This window comes from Salarias fasciatus, unplaced genomic scaffold (assembly GCF_902148845.1).
Source record: "Salarias fasciatus unplaced genomic scaffold, fSalaFa1.1, whole genome shotgun sequence".
NCBI classification, from domain to species: domain Eukaryota; kingdom Metazoa; phylum Chordata; class Actinopteri; order Blenniiformes; family Blenniidae; genus Salarias; species Salarias fasciatus.
The window spans coordinates 230,322-248,014 of record NW_021941235.1 but is presented as its reverse complement, the minus strand read 5'-3'; the positions used below and the strand labels follow the sequence as shown (position 1 = coordinate 248,014).

Below are 17,693 nucleotides of genomic sequence, written 5' to 3'. Positions count from 1 at the left end.
GTGGTGTGTGTGTGTATCATCCTCTCCAGGATGTCCCGCTGTGGCAGAGCGCAGGTGAAGAGCTTATCCTCAGTCTGCTGTCAGGGAGAACCCGTCTCCCTCCACCGGTTCCACGAGTGGAGCTGCAGAACCGCAGAACCGCAGAACCGCAGAACCGCAGAACCGCAGAACCACAGAACCGCAGAACCACAGAACCGCAGAACCGCAGAACCGCAGAACCGCAGAACCACAGAACCGCAGAACCGCAGAACCGCAGAACCGCAGAACCACAGAACCGCAGAACCACAGAACCGCAGAACCACAGAACCACAGAACCGCAGAACCACAGAACCACAGAACCGCAGAACCACAGAACCACAGAACCGCAGAACCGCAGAACCGCAGAACCACAGAACCGCCTGACGGGCCCAGGGCCTCCTCTGCGCCGCAGCCCGGGGTTCCCGGTGCTTCACATGAAGCGTCGACTAGTTCCACCTTTCTAATCTCCTGCATGGACAGTTCACACACACACACACACACACACACACACACACACACACACACACACACACACACACACACACACGGTCCTGCTACCTGCTGACCAGAGGCATCCTGCTGCAGCGGCGTGTTGCAGATTTTCACTTTAATGACGGCCTTCATTGGTGGACGAGGCGGCGGCGCGGTGGCGGCGGCGGTGACGGCGGCGGCGGTCCCGGCTCGCCGTGGCTCCTCAGCACTCGGACTGAGACTCGCCTAATCTGTGCAGGTGGCGTGGCTTACCGCCCGACCGGGCAGGAGCCGCCGCTCGGACCCGCCCGTCACACACACCACATGTGACGCCGCTCCGCTCTGACCTTCAACCCCCGCTCTCTATTCACACCACGGTCACACAAGACACACACACACACACACACACACACACACACAGCTCCGACTCAGCAGGATTCGTAGCGAGTCATGGGGACGGTTCGGCGCCGGTTGGGACAGGAATAACTCAGCTTACGCCACAGCGGAGCATCACGGCCCCGAGCGCCACATAATCTCGTTTACATCCGTGGCTCGCTGCCGGGATTACCGGCGCTGCGGGACGTCGCTGCAGGGATCCTCCCGTCCTGGAGGGGGCGTCACGCCGAGCCGCCCCGCTCCGCACAGGAAGTGAAAACGGACGGAACCTCAGGGTCGCTAAACAAGTCCTGAGACTGAAAACGCTCTTCAAAATCAGAGGACCACGAAACCACATCACAGCTCTGAGCTGGAAACAATCCCCCACGCCTCAGTGCGAGTCGCAACAATAAACAACACAGATATGAGATGAAGGAACCAACAGCAGAACTGGAACCAGAGCTCAAACACCTCCAGACAGAACAGACCGAACCCTGAAAGCCTGGACAGGAAGTGCCGCCCACAAACTCACCGGAGAGATCCTGCTGCTCTCCGCTGGCTCCCTGCTGGGCTCCGAGCTGCTGGGCTCCCTCTGCTGGACACACAACAACAACAGCAGCATCAGCAACAACAACAACATCAGCATCAACATCAGCAACAGCATCAGCAACAACAACAGTATCAATATCAACAACAACAACATCAGCAACAACATCAGTATCAACATCAACAACAGCATCAGCAACAATATCATTATTATTCCTTGTTTACATAAATGATTTGTGTACCATCTCAAACATCGTTTCTCCAATTATGTTTGCAGATGACACGACACTGGTTCTCTCAAACCCAAACTTCAATTCCTTAATAAGGGATGTGAATGATGGTTTAGATGCCTTTGTCACATGGTTCAAAATGAACAAATTATCTTTGAATATAAAAAAATCTAACTTTATTATCTTCAGTGGGAAAAAATCATACAATCAGGATTTATCTAAAATTATAATTGAGTCCATAGAGATGCCCCAAGTATCATCTACAAGATTCTTAGGAATAATGATTGATGAGAGTTTGAGTTGGAGAGAACAGGTTTACTGTGTGAGTAAGAAAATATACAAATCTCTTGGTATAATAAGGAAAGTCAGCCAACCTGTTAGTAAACAGTGTCTTCTTACTCTTTATTACAGTCTAATCTATCCGCATCTTTCATACTGTAATATTGTTTGGGGGAGTACATTTACAACCACTCTTAAAAAAGTCTTAATTCTTCAGAATCGCTTTGTTAGACTTGCATCTCGATCTGTCTGGGACGCTGCTGCTGCTTCCTTCTTTAAAAATCTCCAGATTCTCACTATTTATGATATAAACAGTTATCAAATATGCATTTTTATGTACAAGATATTTTCTTCAGATGACAAGGTCCCTGAGCATTTTAGGACGTACTTTGCAGCAAATTCTCATCTTCATTCTTACTCAACACGACAGGCCTCAGCTCTACATCCGCCCAAATGTCTTAAATCTAGAAGCCAATTTTTGTTTCGGTACAGAGGTGTCAAAGTTTGGAACAGTTGGTACCACACTGCCAACAATTGTAGATCTTTATCTATCTTCAAAAGTCGCGCAAGAGAGCATCTAATTCAAAAGTGTAGCCAGGAGAGCTCTGTACTTTAGCTTTTCCGTAGACTGCTAACTTCTTTTTAGTTTATTTTCAGTGTTGCCTATAATGATCAACAAAAATGTCCATTTTTATGAGCATGTCCATATAAGGTCAACAGCATTTTTCTTTTCTTTTGTCTTTTTTTCTTCTTTCTTTCTTTTGTTTTGCATGAGAGTTTATGATGCTTTTTGATTGTTTTGTATTTTATTTCTTTATGTATTCTATTTATTTGTTGCTGTTGTTTTTTTTTGGTTTTTTTTGACGATATCTGCATAATTTCATTAGGTGGGGGCTCTTCATAAGCCTTAGGCTTGCCCGCTCCTCCCTGCACTGTTTCTTTTTCTGCACTGGTTTTTGTGGTATATTTTATTGTATGTGCTAAATAAACTAAACTAAACTAAACTAAACTAAACTAAACTATCAGCAACAACAGCATCAGTAACAACATCAACAAAAATTACATCAACTACATCAGCAGCAATAACAACAGCATCAGTATCAGCATCGACAACAACAACAACAACAACAGCATCAGTAACAACAACAACATCAGTATCAACTACAACAACAGCAACAAGAACAACAGAGGTCGACCGATTTGGGTTTTTTGGGGGCCGATGTCGATGTTGTCCAGATTTGGGCAGCCGATGCCGATATGCATAGCCGATTTTTCCAATTTGATATTTAGGCCGATTTTCTAATAAATATACATTTATTTATTTATCACATTTTTGTGAAACGCAGCAATTTCTGAGCAACTAAAAGAAATCTATTACAACAAGAGGTGTCCAGTCCTCTGAACATTTATTCAGCTTTCAAAACAATGAAACATGTTGTCTGAGTAAACACACAATGCAACAAGCAGCAGGAAACATTCACACTCTTCTGAAAGTGTCAGCAAAGACATTTAAACTTTAATATAATTTGAACAAAAGTAGTCAGAAGCAAGGCTGTAAAAAAAAGCCATACATACAAACAAAAACATAATTCCGGTCATGCATTATGTGGAGGAATTAGCGGGTGGCTGATACACGTTTCAGAAAAGCCCCATGATCGATTATTTAGGGACCGAGCCCTCTATTCTACTGACCTCGTCAATAAACGCAAATTTGACCCCCTAAACATGCACGAAGACTCACCAAATTTGGCACGCACATCATGACCCGTGAAAAATTTTATAAAATGGAAAAATTAACCATCTGCTCTCTAGCGCCACCTAGAAACAGTAAAATAGGCGCCACGGCCCGTAGGAATGTCGTAGAGAGATCAAACCAACGTTCACGCGTTCGTCTCATCAAGATCTACATTTCATGCGCTGACAGGCCTGACCTAAACCCAACAGGAAGTCTGCGATTTCCCTTTCAAAGTAAAATTTAGCTCAAAATCACTCCTCACGAAAAAATTATCTCCTCCGAGACCGTTTGTCGTACAGACATAAGAGTCACGCGACGTGATAGAGGACAAATTTCTCTACAGAAGTTGTTCAAATCTTTGTCAAAAGTCTCACGGTGTGGATTTTATTAGCGTTCAAAGTTGGACATCTGAAATCCTGCCTTGCTCCTCCCCTCATCCGTTATAATGGGAAAAAAATTGAAAAATGTGTCTTTTTTCGGCACCTCAAACAAGCGTTGAGTGTGGCTAAACCGTGACTCCTGTTGACAAACTGAGCACACGTGAAGCATCAGCAGGTTCTCCCGAACAAGATGATGTAACATAAGTGGGGAAAATTTCATGTTATATGTACGTTTTCACAGGTATGAAAAGGTGTGCGCTCTGCATTTTTTTTGCTCTCAGTTATAATGGAGCCGGATGGGGAAAAATCTCGCGCTTCTCACAAACTGAGGCCTCTACGGTCCAAACTAAAAGTCTGACTGCTCTGAAAGCCTCACCAACTGAAAGACAACTAATTTTCCTATCAAACGTGATATTTTTTGTTCAGTTTTGCCAAACAGGAAAGGAACACGGAGCAGTTGTTTCCCAAACATAAACTTTAATTTTCTCCTCTCTCCACTCTAACCAACATGACCATATATGGGCATACGGTGCAGTTAGGGTGAATCCCAATACACCCCCTCCCCCTACTTTTAAGCCCTCCCCCTACATTTGCGCGTTCCCGTGAGGGGTAGTGGTGTCCCAATCCATCTTTGCGTGTAGGGGTAGTGGACATAACGAGGGGGAGGGGCCATGAATCTAGCCCTTCAGAGCGAGGGAGATCAGATGCTGACTCGCCGAGCGAGGGCCGGTATAATTTCCCAGGGCGCTTTGCGGCTCCATTTCCAAAACAACAATGGCGACCCCCGGAGAGCGAGAGGACCCGGAGAAGAAAGTTTACAAATGTAAGTATTTAAGTATATGTAAGTATTATTTCGCACGTATTCTTTTTTAAAAAAGTATTGTAATAACTAGTGCTGGGGCCGTCAACGCTGTCAACGCTGTCAACGCTGTTCACGGTGTTAACGGTGTTAACGGTCGGCGTTTCAACAGCTGTTCAGCGTCGGCTCCATGTCACGTTAACGTTAGTCATTAGCCCTCATATTGCCTGCAAATTTGTCGGATATTTCACATTATTATGATAATAAGGCAACAAGTATGTTACTTCGTACTGACGGCAGAAGCGTCAGCTATGAGAACGCTGTGTTAGCAAGCAAAGGACGTTTATGTCTAACGGTAATCACACATTATATTCCAGGGGCTCCGAATCAAGTCCGACACCTGATAAGGTATCGGACTAGCAAGGAGGACCTCTTCACCAAAAAGAAATACGCTGCTAAAGCGCTATGGGAGTGAGTGATCTAGCTATCTACTTGCCAAATTTTTGGGTGTTTGGGTCCTTACCATAGTTAACATAACTACTATTCATCACTGTTTTCTGTTAACGTTACAGGAAACTCATCAAAGAACTGGACCTGGAGGGCAAGGTGACCACAGCACAGGTTTCCTCTCAAAAAGAAATATAAGGTAAGAAATGGTAATGTTATCTGCTGAAGAGATGATGCTTAGCAAAAAATTTTTCCCATGTATTTATCCTGTGTGTGTGTGTGTGTGTGTGTGTGTGTGTGTGTGTGTGTGATTTATGCAGGACCTCAAAACTCCCAAGACTGGGTCAGGGACCGACTGTGGGGAAGTCACAGCAGCCACGTGGATCTTCTATGAAGACATGCATGCAGCTTTGGGGGCCAGACCTTCAGTTCAGCCTCCAGTGTTGGGAGCATCTTATGAAGATCCCACACAAATCCTCATGGTAAGTGTCACAGGAAAACACAATCTCATTCCCTAGTCATTCTTCCTATAGTTAGCTCATGCTGTTACTGGTGGTTACTCGGCCCCCAGTCAGTGGACCTAGAGGTCCTGGGCTGGAGATGTGTTAACACACTCCTTGACCTGATGATGTGTATCTGAACTGTCATTTTGTTTTCAGAACATAATCAACCCTCCGCTGTCACCAGTGTCCTCTCCCTCATCTCAGGCGGAAAGCACAGAGGTAATCTATATTTATACATTGATACATTGATGTACCTGGCACCATGATGTTGATGTGTGTGTGTATGATAAGACTAGTCGTGTGTAATCGACATGTGTGTCCATCTTATCCATCTATCTCAGAACACTTTGGAAGAGGCCAGCACATCATCAGCCCCCAGCCCTGCATCAGCTGGAAGTGCCTCTGACCCACCACCAACCAGCGCACCTTCCTCAAAACGGGCAGCAGGTCTGCTTCCATCCTCACCACCCCCCAAAAAAAGAAAGAACCCTGTGCTGGACTTCCTGAAGGAGGAGTCTGCAAAGGAACAGCAACGGCATGAGGAGAGTGAGGCGAAAATGGACAGGTTTTTAAGCTTATTTGAGCAGCTTGTCAACAAAATTCCTGATAAGCAGTAGTAGAACACAAACATCCCTACACTGTTCTTTTTTAAGATGGTTATTTCACACCAATTTATATGTATATATTATAGTTATTTGTGTTCATATTATTGATAATTTATTTCTTCATAGCATTGTATTACGGCATTGTTTTTCGCTTTGTAAGTAGTTACTTCATAATTTAAAGAAACAGCACTTTCCTTTTCTTGTCTTGTGTGCAATATCTTTGTTTAAAATAGTTGTTTAAAAGTTGCTGCAGTTTGTGTTCAATAAATCCGGTTTTGTTTAAAGAATTTAGTTGTAATTCTTTTTCTGCTGTGATACAAAAATACAAGTGCATCAAAGATGATTTTAATGTTTTTTTTTCCACACTCCAGGGCTCAGATAATCCTGCACAAAAAAATAATTTTGTACGAATCATATTTATTTTAAACCAGTTTTCAGAGGTCAGTGGTGACAACCATAAAAAGTTCAACTTTTCATTTTTACATATTTACAGGCCATTAACTGACAGTAACCAGTGACTGACGATATGACGATTCAGCTAATATTAAGGAGCTATGGAGGTGAAGCCATAGTTATATTCTGAATCAAGTATGAGTTAGAAAAATAAACAGCCCTTCTTTTTCCACAGATTTTCTCATTGTTCTCATTTCATGACTGATCTTGTTGTACAGTATATAATTTGTGAAACAAGTTTTATTAACGACATTTTGAAAAATATTTTAACCACACAAGAACAAAACTATTTACAGATGTCAACGCTCTAAGCCTAATGAGCTTCCTGGATGAGCAGAGCAGCAAGTCTGTCTCTTGTGGCACTCCCAGACCTCTCGTCGTGGGCAAGGCACTCACGTGGAGCTTGTGGGTCAAAGATGTCCTGGGCAACATCTGCATCTGGCTCCAGCAGGTCACCATTGTCCAAGCACACATTGTGCAGAAAAGCACTTGTTGCGATCACTAGTGGAGCAAAGGCTGGCCTAACCTCCAAAGCCTTGAAAAGGGTAGACCGCCACCTTGTCTTCATTATTCCGAATTATCTTTCAACTACTGAGCGAGCCCTCGAATGACGAAAGTTGAAACGTCCCTGCACTGCACCGATGACAGGCTCCTTGTATGGCGTGATGACAGCTATTGGACTGTCCAGACACGGATAGCCACCATCACCAAGCAGGAAGTATCCTGTGGGAGGATACTGTCCAGCAAGGTAAAATGGACTGTTCTTCAAAATACGGGTGTCATGGGCTGACCCTGGGTAGCCCACAAAAATGTCCAGGAACTGTCCCTCAGCGTCACAAATGGCCTGCATATTGATGGAATAGAATCCCTTGTAGTTCAGGTAGTCCAGTCTGTGAAGTTGTGGTGGTTTAATACGAATGTGGCAGCCATCTATTGCACCCACAGCGTTGTTGAAGACCTGGTGTCCTGCAAGTAAACCAAATCCTTCTCCAACTGCATCCAGATCTTCTGCCCTTGGGAAGTGGATTACTTTTTTCAGGTTGTTCTGTATGTGTCGTGCCACTTTGTTGACAATCCGATGGACAGTAGATCGGGGCACACTGAAGACAGATGAGACAACACGGTAGGACAGTCCATGAGCGAGCCAATAGAAACAGATCAGGACCTCCAGTTGACTGCCCCAGCCATGATCTTCCACGTCCCTCTTTAGCAGCCTCTGCAAACCCTGCATTGCTCTCCTACTCAGGAGAAACTCTTGCCTCAGTTCAGCCTCCGCATTGAACCACAAACGCAATGTAGGGACGTTGTAGTTCAGCCTGCAGTAGGCCACAGGACGACCACTCTGGAAAACAAAAAGGTTGATTGGTTTTACTGAACAGGACTTGGAATTTGTTACAAAATCAAAGGATATGGGCACAAATACACCAATATCATGATGCATGCACATGTGCTAATGAGTTTTGTTGTTGTAGTGTGTTATATTGAAAAGTGTAATATTTTTCTCCCCCTCATGTTCGTGGAGTGGACAATATATTACAAACCATTTTTCAATATAATGCAGCCCAGTACAAAATAAGTTCGCTCGGCCTGATATGTTTGTGCTGCACAGTTGATTTCTGAGCATTTATTTGTCAGACCGTCATCGCGGTCATATTGCAGCTGTTGTCACTGAAGTTATTACAATGTTTCCATTTCGTGACATCCGCCGCTGTGCTACTGTTATCGCACACTGATTATAACGTTTTGTAAAGTTTTTCTCCAGGGGCCAGTTTTTCGCCAGATCCCAAATTAATCTCCGTGGTTTAATACATTTTCTAGTTAGATTCTGCATAACTTATTAGTGCTGGGCCACACCATTGTTGCCGCCAACGGCTATTAACGGCGCCGTTATGTGAACACATTAACGTTACATACCTCCAAATAATTCACAAGTGCCAACAGTCGTCGATATTGGCGTCTTCTCCGTGTGATTCTTCTTTCATTCATCAACCGAAGCATGATGAATGACAACAACCCAATCGCAGCCGCCAGCTCCATGTTGCTCCTCTTCTGCTTTCTGCTCTCGTTTCCTGATATGGTGTGACGTATGCGCAAATGTAACTCCGCACTCGCTCGCGTGCCCGAACGTGAATTACGCAGTGACGTAGCAAGTGTTGTCCCAATCCCTAGGGACGATCACAAAGCACTACCCCTTATGGCTTCACTTCTAGGGTTAGTGGTAGTGGATGAGGGCTCGGGGTAGAAAGTAGGGGGTGTATTGGGATTCACCCTTACACAGCTGACAGCAGCTGTCAATCAAACTCTGACACTCAGTGCCTTCATTCAGTGACTGTCAAAAGCAGATGGGAGAAGCTAACAGCTCCATGTTAGTGGATGGGAGATGCTAGCAACTCCATGTTAGTGGAAGACAGATGCTAACAGCTCCATGTTAGTGGATGGGACATGCTAACAACTCCATGTTAGTGGATGGGAGATGCTAGCAACTCCATGTTAGTGGAAGACAGATGCTAACAGCTCCATGTTAGTGGATGGGACATGCTAACAACTCCATGTTAGTGGATGGGACATGCTAACAACTCCATGTTAGTGGATGGGACATGCTAACAACTCCATGTTAGTGGATGGGAGATGCTAACAGCTACATGTTAGTGGATGGGACATGCTAACAACTCCATGTTAGTGGATGGGAGATGCTAACAGCTACATGTTAGTGGATGGGACATGCTAACAACTCCATGTTAGTGGATGGGAGATGCTAACAGCTACATGTTAGTGGATGGGAGATGCTAACAGCTACATGTTAGTGGGTAGACGTCTCAGTCGCAGGCCGGCAAGGAGGCTCGGTCCCGACCAATGCCGCTTGCGGCTTTAATTACTCTTTTTTTAACTCTCGCCATTTCCTCCTATTTACTTTGTTCTGCTGTTAAAGCTCGGGTTGACGATCTAGGAAAACTAGCATGTAGCACGAATGTAGCGCCTCCCCAAGGCTCCGCCCAGCTCCCACCCCATTGGAGGAGCTCCCGTTGGGAGCGAACGCACTGGACGCGGAAGCGCCACGTGCACAGAGCTTGTGATCGCCTCCAATGTTATGAACCTTTCTGACTGCTGCACACAACGCTCATAGCAGCGCAGCGCGCCGCTCCCTTCCTTCTATTTTTCACGCGAGCCGCGAGCGCCGAGAGCGCCTTGGCAATGTGCTCTGAACCAGGACCAGTGCACGCCACTGAAATGAACGCAGGGGGCTGGTAGAACGGCGAAGGGATTTGATTGGTTCCTTAAGAGCGGTCCGCGCCTTCCGATTGGTCGGAGTTTTTACTGTCCTGTGGCCGCGACAGTGGTCAGATTTTTTCCGTCCTCATGATGTACTGACTTCTCCCAGGGGGCAGGGAGCATTTCACTTAGCAGCGTTAGCAGCATCAGCAGCGTTAGCAGCATCAGCAGCGTTAGCAGCGCGGCACGACACGCTCCCCGGCCAAACTTGTTTTCTGCAGTAAACACTGATCTGCTGCAGACTGGAGCCACGGAGCCACAAAACGTTGAAATGTTCAACAAATCATGATTCACTGCTGATGCAGCAGGAGCAGCTTTCTCCACAGCCTGGATTCCACCGAGCACACTCCGCGCTGACGGAAATGATGCAGCATTGTGCAACAGGGGTCCTTTCTTGAGGGGCAGCTTTAGCTGCCCGCACGTGTGCCTGATCAAAAATTGCGTCATTTTATACAACGGATCAAAAATCGGCTTTTTAAAAGAAAATACGGCCGATGGCCGATGGAGAAAAATGTCCAAATATCGGCCCGTTATATCGGCCGACCGATAAATCGGTCGACCTCTAAAGAACAACATTAGTATCAACACCAACATCAGCAACAACAGCATCAAAAAGAACAATAAACAAAAATATCAACATCAGCAACATGAACAACTTCAGCAACAACAACAGCATCAACAAATATTACATCAACGACATCAGCAACAACTAGAAACTGTTACTCAGAGAGGCAGACCTCCGCCACAGCTCCAATCAGTCACCAACAACCACAAGAACACCAGATATAATCACACAACACTGTGATCGGAGCAGAGCGCTCGCGGTGCGGTGCCCGTTAGAAAAGTTATGTCTCGTATTTCTTATCACTGAAAAAGTGTCTCGATTTGCACAATATGACATGTGTGAGAAAATCCACAGGTTAGCCACACATTCCTCTGTACTGTTAGCTCCTTTAGTTTTGTCAGCACATAACGTACAGGATGAAAGGTCACTGTTACCTCAGCATCACTCTGTATGTGTGTGATGTTATCTCTAATAAAGGGGAGTTGATGGCAGAGGAAGGCCGAGACAGGCCGGAGGAAGGATTTCCCCGTCCTTTCAGTCTCTCTCTCTCTGCAGGAAGAACCTAAAGTCGATCGACTGACTGTGTATTTTTTGTATGAACCATGTCTGTTGTTCTGTTTATCAGGTTTTGAACCTCAGTGCCTCTCTCTGTCGCCCTCTCTCCCTGTGTGTGTGTGTGTGTGTGTGTGTGTTTATCTTAAAAGGCAAACCGAAAAGCAACATAATTTATGTTATTTTACTTCATTTTAATTTGAAAATTGACCGGATTCTCTCATATTTTCCGTTCCCGACTTCCTGTGAGGTGCGATCTGCTCTGTCCAGCTTTACAGCTGGCGGTCCACGGCGTGCGACTCGCGGAGAAAATAGAGGAGCGGAGCGCCGCGGTCCACGGCGCGAGCCGCTACCCTCCTGTATGAGCCGTCAGAGAGGTTAACGGGGCGCCGAGCTGACAGTCGGAAGCGGCGCGTCCTGTGAACCAGGCGTTCGTCCCCCCTGTCGGCGGGCTGCCCAACCATGTGACAGACTCCCTACCTGTCAATGATAAAGAATCCTTTAAAAACTCCTGGATCCAGACAGTGATCCGGATCATCACCAAAATTTAATGGATTCTAAGTTAGCCCAAGACCCGCCTTTCCACTAAGTTTCATTGCAATCCGTCCATTACTTTTCCTGTGATCTTGCTAACAAACCAACAAACCGACGTGATTACATAACCTCCTGGCGGAGGTAACTAGGGATGTCCTGATCTGATACTGATATCGGATATCGGTCCGATTTCAGCCAAAAAACGAGTATCGGATTTTATCGGATTGAATCTAAAATCTCCGGTACAAGCGCCCCGTTAAGCAGTCCGTCTTCTATCCAGAGGTGACTCTGGTTCACATTCTCTAACAGTAGGTGGCAGTAATGCACCTTAACATTGGTGCCGTCTGCTACAAACGCCAAAGAAGAAGAGCAGCAGCATGCAGAGCCCACCTGATCACACCACCCTCTGTGTGTGGGGTACTGTAGGAGCAGGAAGTCGCCGTGTGGCAGCATTTCACCGTAAACTGGGACAGAGACGCTGCAGCTGAGGGCAACTCTGGTCCTGCAGGAGGTTCCCGCGGTGGCAGAGAACCCGGAACGTTTAATACGACCAACCTCATCGCACGTTTGAAGCGTGTTTTTTTAGTGAAGACTCAGAGCCAGTCAGTGACGCTGGAGCTGTGAGCTGTGAGCAGCTGGACGGTGACAGTGTTGTGTTGTTGTTGTTGTTGTTGTTTTCATCCTCGCCTTCAGTTGTTCCACCATGTGCTGACAGTAAAAAATAACTGAAGAGGACTGGAACTGTTTGCACTTTAAAAGTATAATTTGGTTTTATTGGAGTGATTCAGGATATTTTTTCAGTGTATTCTAATGTATTTATTTTCTTATTTACTCAGCTGTGGAGCACTGCAGGTTTTATGTTGAAGGTTAAAATGTTTGTCACCAGTCGGTTAATAATAAACGGGTCAGTTTTTCTCACACCTGCTGTTGCTGACTGCTGTTCTCTGTCTAACATCACTTCATCAAGCCTTTTCCAACATTCCACATTAAAAAAATAAGTAATAAAGTATGTGTGATTCCCGCTGATATCGAATCGGACCGATATCGTATCGGCCAAAACTCAAGGTTGCGATATCGGCATCGTATCGGAAGTGAAAAAGTTGTATCGGGACATCCCTACCAACAACATCGGACAGTCTGCAGCAGCACGAGACCCCTCAAACCCTGACAGCTCAGAGACGACAGCAGGGTTCCCTCCGGGCCCTCAGGCCCGGCCGGCCGCCCGGCGGGGCGTCGCTGGCTTATTTATCGTAAATGGTTTTTTTTTTATTCACCAAAACAGCGACAGCAGAGAACCTGGAGCTTTAAACGTCCGGCGACACGGCTGAAGGCGCGATGGCGCCGCCTGATGGTGGATACGTGAAGACACAGGGGTCAGAGGTCAGGTGTGTTTCCATCCCTGACCCTGCAGCCACGGCCCGTCTGCCGCTGACAGCGTCTACGCCAGGCGTCTCGGAGGAAGGGTCGCAGACGGCGGACACTTCGTTTCTCCGGAGTCAGAGGAGCTCAGGAGACGGCGAGGCCGCTCCTTCACCCCCCGGCCAGGGGGGGGCGCCGCGGCTCGGCGGGCTCGCCGCGGCGGTGCCAGTTAGCACGGATGCTAGCGCGTGGTCAGAGCAGCCTTCTGCGAGCCGCGACGGGAAACATGGAACTGGAGGATCTGATCCAGAACGGCTGGTGTTCTGTCCTCAGAACGAGTCCCGGTCCAGACGGGGGGACAGCTTCTGTCTGATGAACAACAGCTTCATCAGTCACACATTCTGCTGCTGCTGCTTCACACTGCACTGCACAGCTAACAGCGACACTGCGCCCTCTGCTGGGCCGGAGGAGGTACTGCTGCGCTGCTGTGGACTCCACAGAAACAACAAACACTGAAAGAACATCATGGCAGCAACAAGCGTTACCGTAGCAACTGGCAAGACGGAAACCTGTCCAACAGTCAGCGACTTCCTGCCGTGCTGCAGCTAGCCGACCCTACATTTAGCCGATGGCTACAACACCGAGTACAGTGAGCAAGTTTTGGACTATATTAAAATATTAAATACATTAAGTAAACAATCCAATAATTTTTCAATAATTTTTCTTGAATCTTTCATTTAAAAGTAGCCGAGGTCAGACGGTCCAGCAGAGACCTCTCCAGACTCTGAGTTCCTGTTTTCACACCTTGATCATGTTTGCACTTTTTTATTTTGGTTAATTTATTCTTCCTTTAAATGTGAACAGCAGTGGCTGTTTGAAGACTCGCTGGGATTTAACTGAAGGGAAACGATTGATATTTATTTAATTGTGTTCTTTGTGTTTGTTAAAACTTTATTTGAAGTTTGTGTCTTTTTGAAAGACTCTGCGTCTCAGTAACGCTAGTCTAAGTCCAGTCCCAGACCTCGTCCACAGGTGGACCGAAGCCGTCATTGAGAACCGGGACTCAGTGGTCAGGATTACGTCAGACCTGGCAGAGACAGCCAGACCAAGTCTTCCCTGGTCCCTCAGTCAGCCTGTAGAGGCTCAGATCCAGACTGAGGAACCCAGAGTCCCTGGTCCGGCCCTGGTCCTGCCGTCCACCCAGACAAACCAGGCTCCAGCGGTCTCTCAGGGAAGTCCCGGTTCTCAGAGCGCAGCCTGGAGGTTCTCGGTTCTCTGACAGTGGACCGGGAGGCTCCTCTCATGCAGAACCAGGACCCGGGTCCAGCTCTGGAGGGTTTTCTACTGCATGTTTCTGGAGAAGCTGGAGAAGGTCCCTGCTGTGAGGTTCTCTGTTCTCACTCACCATGTTCCAGTCTTCGGGTCACCAGGTCCTCCTGGGCTCTCCTGTCGCCTCACTCATGTTAGAACTCTTCTAAGGCCTCGGACCGACTCTCTGGATCTCTGGATCCCTGACCCCCTTCCCGGCCTCCTGCTTCTTCGTTTCACATGTGGCCTCAGAAGCACAGGACCCGAAGGACCTGGGTCCCGGTTCTGTGAGGACTCCTCTGATCTGAAGTCTCTGGGAATCAGAACGGGGAGCGACGGCTCCCTCCGAGTCCAGACCGGGACGCCGCACCAGCAAATAGGATTAGAGATGGATTACTCAGCCCGGCGCTCCGGACCGGCCCGGCGCTCCGGACCGGGCCCGGCGCTCTGGGTCCGGCGCTCCGGACCGGGCCCGGCGCTCTGGGCCCGGCGCTCTGGGCCCGGCGCTCTGGGCCCGGCGCTCCGGACCAGGCCCGGCGCTCTGGGCCCGGCGCTCTGGGCCCGGCGCTCTGGGCCCGGCGCTCTGGGCCCAGCGCTCCGGACCAGGCCCGGCGCTCTGGGCCCGGCGCTCTGGCCCGGCGCTCTGGGCCCGGCACTCTGGGCCCGGCGCTCCGGACCACAGGAAGCCTCAGATCAACCTCTAAACACCAGCAGCTCCGGCGGCGGGTACGGCAGCCGCACAGGGACAAAAAGCTCGCTGCGCCTCCCCTGAAGCCCTCTGGAGCCCCCCCGCGGGGGCGCGCCCCACACTTTGAAAGCCGCCGGTTGAAGTGAGTTAACTGAGTGACTGAACAACGACGGCGAGTTCAGTCCGTCTGGAGGAGGCGAGCGGGGCCGGGCACATCCTGAGAAGAGAAGGGCTGCGGCGCGACGCCATGGGGGGAGGACTGGAAGGCAGAGAGCGCCACGGGGCTGGACGGCGTCCAACAAGGACGGAGCGACCAACAAATGAAGAGCAGAGGAGACTCCACTGGAGAGGACGGACTGATGAATGAGCAGGAGGACACCCCGGACAGCCTGGCTGAAGTGGTCACAGCAGACCCTGCTGGAGCGTTAAACTCCGTTCTATCTGGAGACAGTCGGAAGGTTTCAGACGTTCTGCTGCTGCTTCTCCTGGTTTTCAGTAGAAATGAAAGCAGCTGTGGAACATGGGCCACGCTTCCCTCCGTCCGGTTCTTCCTGCAGGCCTGGGAGAAAAATCGATCTAAAAATGTGAGAACCAAGCAACGGCCCAAGGTTCTCCCTCAGAACAAGACAAACAATCCTCTGTGCTCCCCTGTTGAGGAAGTCAGAGGTCACAGTGTGTGTCGGTGAAAGAGTTTGGACTTTCTAATGTTTTCCTGCCGTGAGGCTGCACTGGACTGTCACGATCCGGAGTTAGTGAAGGCACAAAGTTATTTCAGAGCCACACTGGTATTCTTTCTCACGCAGTATGACTCCGTGAAATAAAACTAAATGAACAACAACAACTTTCACAAAAGCAAATCAAGTGTCTGGAGAATTCAAATGTTCTCATCCATCTCAGCAGGAAAACGAAGCGTCCTTCTCCTTTCACAAAATGAACCCAACCAAACCCTCACACTGTTCTTTGGTGAACCAACGGCGAGACCTCCGTCATGAAGGTGCAAAACAAAATCTCTGGCAAATTCACTGAAGAGCTCGTCTTCTTAAATCCACTGGGGAAGAAGAGGGAAACGGCTTTTCTTCCATGAAAGGTGAATCAAGTGTCTCTGGAATTCAAAAATTCACATTTATGAGCTCAAAAATAAACCAAATGTTCCTTTCAACCAAACAAACCCTCACTTCCTCCGATAAACAGTCCTCACATTAGGGCTGAACGATACATCGTGTGACTGCTTCGGCTTTTTTATTTTATCTGTTCGTAGCTCTGAGTTTGGAGGGAAATCTCTCTGGAAATCGCGGCGGCGCTTCTCATCACGGCGTTTTATGTTTTCACTTTTTATCAGAGCAGCAGTGCTTTCGCACAAAACACGAGAAGGGAAGATAAAAATACTTGTGTTCGTCTGTCCATTCCTCATTAAATCGGTCATTTTCAGTGTCCACTAGGGGTGTGAATCTTTGACCCACAAAACGGTTCGATTCGATCTTGATTAACAGGCTACGATTCGATTCAAGGGCGATTCATAAAAAATATTTAGCAATTCGATCCAATCCGATCAGATTCAATCTGATCTGATTCAATACAAATTGACAATTTACTGTAACTGTCAGGAGCTCTGTAACTCAGAGAGAAAAACAGAAATCAAACTTCAAAACAGCTTCTGTTCATTTTTTGTATTCAGAGGAAACCAAAACAGACTTCAACAACTACAGTCATTTCAACAACTTCAAACTCTGCCTGTACTTAAAATACAATCCCAATGAAAAAAACTAAGGTATAAAAAAATAGATAAAAAAATAAATTATTACAAAATAAATAAATATAATTTTTATAAATAAATAAAAATAATGTATAAATATAAATAAATTGAATAATGATAAATATAAATAAAAAGTGGCCCGCGGACAATCACATCTGGCCGACCAGATGATTTTAAGAATGTGAGGCAGCTGCTTCACAGAGGCAGTGACGCCATCGATGACCCTGTCAGGACCAGCTCCTCCTGAACCGCCTTCATCACCTGTGAAACACCTGAAACCCTCCCATTCAGTGAACGACCTGCGGCGCTGCGCAGCACCGTGCTGCGTTCAGGGACACTTCGTAAAAGCGTCCTGCTGCCAAACGTTGCAGTCAGAGGTTAGCTTAGCTGTTAGCCACCGACGAACTAGCTGGATTTGAACGATTCTTTCATGCTTCAACATCAGTCGACGGGACGCATCTCAGCTTCTGAGACGGTGGAAAGAAGATTTAAACTCGAGACAGAACGGTAAAGGTGTTGTTGACGGACAGTTCAGTTCTGAGAGGAAGTGTGTGAGCGGCGTAGCGGCGGCTTGGAGAGAAGGAGGGAAACATTGTTCTGGTAGGTGTCATTTTGGGGTTTAGCGTGGCTGTTTACTGTTCTGATGGTTGTTTTATCTGCAGCTTGTTGCTCAGTGACCATCGTGTTGCTCTCGGATGCAGCAGGTGACGGTCGCTCAGCTGTGAGGCGTTCAGGTTCCAAAGTCACAATCAGGCTCTTTTCAGATCAGAGATAAAGCAGTAACATGGCGGCGACGTGAGACGCCGTTTTGCGCCGGAGGCAG

General features: G+C 47.5%; 1 protein-coding gene across 1 annotated transcript in view; it reads right to left on the bottom strand.

The window, feature by feature from the left end:
• Nucleotides 1-1,396: 1,396 nt before the first annotated feature.
• LOC115384406 (disks large homolog 1-like) overlaps nt 1,397-17,693 on the bottom strand; it is a gene marked incomplete at its 3' end in the record, with an annotated part of 29,383 nt that continues 13,086 nt past the window's right edge. Inside the window, exon 4 of the mRNA XM_030086667.1 lies at nt 1,397-1,459. Within this exon, the coding sequence (XP_029942527.1) occupies nt 1,397-1,459 (63 nt within the window). The remainder of the gene's footprint in view (nt 1,460-17,693) is intronic.